We start from the raw sequence: 4,694 nt of genomic DNA on the forward strand, positions 1-4,694 counted from the left end.
AGAATCAACATGACTGAGAGCGAGAGAACCGGTGTTCAGCCGTACATATGGGAAGCCAAATGCACTGAAAGTGGGACAAAACAGCGCGATGTTACAGAGCAGCGCGACCGCGCTACCGAACAAATCTGGCGCTACGAACGACGCAAACCAATCTCACAAGTGCGGCGCTGATCAGTTAAAAAATACTTAATGTACACACACAAATACGGTTAAAACGCTAAGCACTATAACGACATGATATTCACAAAGGGGTCTGGAGTGATACACGTATTTAGGTCGATTTTGAGGCGCATTACCTTGAAAAATGAAAGTAATCCACTGCGTCCTCAGCAGCTCAGATGTTGGGAGAAAATGAAGACTCTTGTTGGAGAAAATGGAGGACAGCGTAGAACCACTGAGGGCGGAAACTATAGCAATGCAGAGCTGTCAATCAACCCCCGTGGCCCGGCCCTATGCATTGTGACATCACACTGCACGAGAATCAAAACGGCAGGCCTAGTGAGACTGACTTGGTATAAAGGGGATTAAAAAATTAGGAGTGGGTTGATTTTTATCATTGTAGGGTGGTTGTGTTGTGGTTGTGTCCAAACACCATGTAAAAGTGGATTTTGCATAATAGGTGCCCTTTAAGTGTCCTATATGTGGGGAGTCCGTAGCAGTTTTGGTTCGACTACCTGTGCAACAAAGCTTTTTGGAAGTGTCATATTTTAATATGGCAGTGCTTATGGGTCGTTTCAGATGGAGCACAATCTGTGTGACTCCACCACCAGAGGCAGGGTAAAATCATGAGCCTTGCTTTTCCTTTGGGTGTGTATGTTTACAGATTGGCTCCAACGCATTGTCAGTTATAGTAGTGAAAGGCGTTGGCTGCTCTTTTGTAGTTGAACATATAATTGTTTACTTTTGATACAAGCAGTCAGTGGTTGCCTAAATTTAGTGTTTTCTTTCTTTTTTTTTTTTTAAAGACTCTCAAGTTTACAAGCTTCACTCCACAGAAATGAGCAGAAACCTGAAGTCGGCTTTACAGTTCAACAAAATCCTTGATTGAGCAGAGTTGAACAAAAATGGCCAAATGCATTCTTGTGGTGGGAAACCCGTTATGATTTATGCCTGCCAGTTTTGGCATAAAACAATAAGTAGTTATTTTCAGTCTTACCAGTGTGGTAACCAAAGAGGAGGTGCTTTTTCTTGCTCATAAACTGCATTAAAAATAACTTGAATAAACATTTTGCACATGAATGTTAAAGAGAGTGTTTTTTTTTTTAGTACGACCAGTGTAATCAGGTTCACTAACAAATGACTCGTTTTAGCATGTTCTTTTTAATGAAATGATCAAAAAACTCAAAGTACAAAATTAGTGGTTAATGGATTGTCACAATCTTAACCAAAATTGTTTATTTCCCTAGGTTTTCCATCTTTAAGGAAGAGCCCTTGCTTTACTTCAAAGCTTCTCATTATGTATGGCAGGTAACTAGGTTCTATTGAGACCATGTCAGTTAACTGCTCCTGTGGATTGAGGTTATAGAGCTTCACTTCAAAGGTTTTTTTGTGTGTTTTGGTCACTCATTGCTGTGACAGCTTCATAATAAGGATGAGTGATGGATCGTCACTGTGACTCCACATCGTGGGTGTATCCAGTGTCTGCGTTCTAGGTCCCATTCTACCCCAATGCCCCCACTGTCCTGAACTCTGACCTCGCCGAACTGGGAATACAAACACTGATTCACCTTTAGGCGGACACTGTGGGTTTCTGTGACGTTCCTGTGGTCTGGTTAAATTGTTTTGTCATTACTGGGAAAGATTCTGGAAATACAAAATGGAAGCTGGTGTGTAGATAGACATGTAGATTGAATAATGAAACATAATATTATCATGTAGCATTGAAAAGAATTTAGGCCACAAGTGAGATGGGCGATGTAGCATGGTTTTGTATCTTCTCACAGCATTCATTTGATATATCTCAATGCTTTTGTATTTATTCTGAAATTGCAAATTGTTTCATAATATTATTATAACAAATCCCCCATGGTAGATTACACATTTTTGAGCAAAACTTGAAAAAAATCTCTTTCAGAAGATGTTTTTTGAAGATTAATAGTTTTTTAAAAATTGCAAAAATATATTTTACAAAAGCATTTACATGCACTGTGAAACATGCCACACTGAGATGTCGTCATTTTGACGGATAAAGCAAACAATTTATTGTATCAGGGTTGTGAAATATTGGCTAATGGTCTTGAGACACTGTCCATGTTTTGCAGTGACAGAATAGTCTCCCTTGAGGGCCACAATTGCTGAAGATCAAAGACCCAAAGATCACTATTGAGTGGTCTATTATTTTCCATCCTCCTGCCAGTTTAACGCCTCCTGAGCTGGCTAGTGAGGTCAGGCAGAGGTCAGAGGTTAATGAAGTGCCCTTTGTTGTTCACAGGAAGAGACAGTGTTATTTAGTCCTGTATCTCCTAGTAAGCTAACAGGAATCTCCAGAGGTCCTCAGACCTTCTCATCAGTCTGGATTCCAGACTCCCTCTGGGGCTCTCATGGGAAGGACCAATGTAAACTGCCTAGCAGCGACTCAAAACTTTAACCTAAAAGTTAAAGTGAGCAGTTTGTCATTTCTGCACTGCTGGTGGCATTTTCCATAGCAACCACCCAACACTACCTAGCAAGGACTACATACACTTCAGACTCCTCTCTTCAAACTGTCCAGTTTTCTAGTTACAGGTTGTTGTGCAATTCAAGTGAATATGCCAGTGTTTCTGTACATTGGACTTGATGGTTCATACATGCTGATGAGAGTTTATTCGAGAGCACTGTAACCTCACACGATTATATAGACACATTCCACAGCGTCCAGTGAATGAACAAACAGCCCTCTCATTTGCTTCATCTGACACATCAGCTATGAGCTTCTAGTACAAGAGTGAAGCTGGAGAAGGGAATTTATACTGAATCGATTGAGGTTGACAGCCATGCTGCTGTGATGTAAATATGTATATATATATATAAGCCCCAGCATCTTGATTGTCTTCATGTGAAGCTGACGTTTGTGTTCTGTGTTCTTTCTCTTGTGTCGTAGAGTTACTGGGCTCCACAAAGAGGCTGAACATCAACTATCAGGATCCAGACGGGTGAGTCATTGTTGTGTTGTGGGTGAATCTCATAAGAAATCAGGTCAATAACATAATAGCATAATAATCAGGTCAAAACACAGACATTCTGAAGTGTGCAGCCAGTCAACACTTTCCCATAAGGTCACAAGAACTGAGAAGTCATCTGACTAGAAAAGCTGCCAGAGAGCTATAGGTTTCTTGTTTAATGACACCTCAGTGTACTGGTATTATTGCTAGTATATCATAGTTTAATGAGCACTGGGGTCAAAAGACAATGCCAACATGGCAGATAGTATGCCTTGGAATATGTTCATAACACACACCTGCTCAATGGATGAGATGTTTCTCATAAAATAATCTGAAAATACATAATTTTGCATGCAAAGGTAATGTCATAGTTCAATGAGTTCTTAATGGTCCAAAAAATAACAAAATATAATTTTGGTAACACTTCAGTATAGGGACCAATTCTCACTATTAACTAGTTGCTTATTAGCATGCCTATTATTAACACATTGGCTGTTTATTAGTACTTATTCTGCATGACTATATTCAAAAATAGCTTTATCAGAAAGAGCTTTATTGCCAAGTATGTTTGCACATACAAGGAATTTGTTATAGTGTCACAAGCTTCCAGTACACGTAGACAACAACAACACACAGATAATAAAAATGAGATGTGAATAAAATACACATGCATAAATATAAACCACAAAAGAATAAATTGTATGTACAGGTGTGCTATAGATAGAATAGAATAAAATAAAATAAAGTTGTAGGGATGTACTAGGATTTAGGGTGATAAATAAGTATAAGGTTATTGCACATACTGTACTTTAATTGCACAATGGGAGAACATTAACTGTTCATGAGGTAGATTGCCTGGGGAAAGAAACTGTTCTTGTGCCTGGCTGTCCTGGTATTCGGTGCTCTGTAACGCCGACCAGATGGCAAAAGTTCAAAAAGGAGATAGCTTGGATGTGATGGATCCAGAGTGATTTTCTGAGCCCTTTTCCTCACTCTGGATGTATACAGTTCTTGGAGGGTAGGCAGGGGGGCACCAATAATCCTTTCAGCAGTCCGAACCGTTCTCTGTAGTCTTCTGATGTCTGATTTTGTAGCTGAACCAAACCAGACAGTTATTGAAGTGCACAGAACAGACTCGATGACGGCTGTAATCTTACCCAATACCTAAACTTAACAACTACCTTACTAATTATTAATAAGCAGCAAACTAGGAGTTTATTGAGACAAAAGTTGTAGTTAATGGTTTGCTAATAACAAGAATTGGACCTTAAAATAAAGTGTGACCATAATTTCTAAAATCTTAATTTGATATTGGCGTGAAATATGTTTTGATATTTACATTGCCAAGGCTGAATTAAAAGATAGGCTATTGTTTTAGAATATTATTACAATGTTTTCAATTTGAATATATTTTAAATGTAATTTATTCTTTTGATGCAAAGCTAAATTTTCAGCATCATTACTCCAGTCTTCAGTGTCGCATGATCCCTCAGAAATCAGTCTAATTGGCTGATTTGCTGCTCAAGAAACATTTATTATTATTATTATTATTAT

General features: G+C 38.7%; 1 protein-coding gene across 5 annotated transcripts in view; it reads left to right on the forward strand.

The window, feature by feature from the left end:
* The window catches only part of caskin2 (CASK interacting protein 2), a 74,273-nt gene that overhangs the window by 33,591 nt on the left and 35,988 nt on the right, over positions 1-4,694 (forward strand). For all 5 annotated transcript variants that reach the window (XM_016556112.1, XM_016556111.1, XM_016556113.1 and 2 more), the window contains one exon: positions 3,080-3,131. In XM_016556112.1, the coding sequence (XP_016411598.1) occupies positions 3,080-3,131 (52 nt within the window). Of the gene's footprint in view, positions 1-3,079; positions 3,132-4,694 lie in introns of those variants that run through there.

Source organism: Sinocyclocheilus rhinocerous, unplaced genomic scaffold (assembly GCF_001515625.1).
Source record: "Sinocyclocheilus rhinocerous isolate Xijiao unplaced genomic scaffold, SAMN03320098_v1.1 scaffold647, whole genome shotgun sequence".
Taxonomy (NCBI): Eukaryota; Metazoa; Chordata; class Actinopteri; order Cypriniformes; family Cyprinidae; genus Sinocyclocheilus; species Sinocyclocheilus rhinocerous.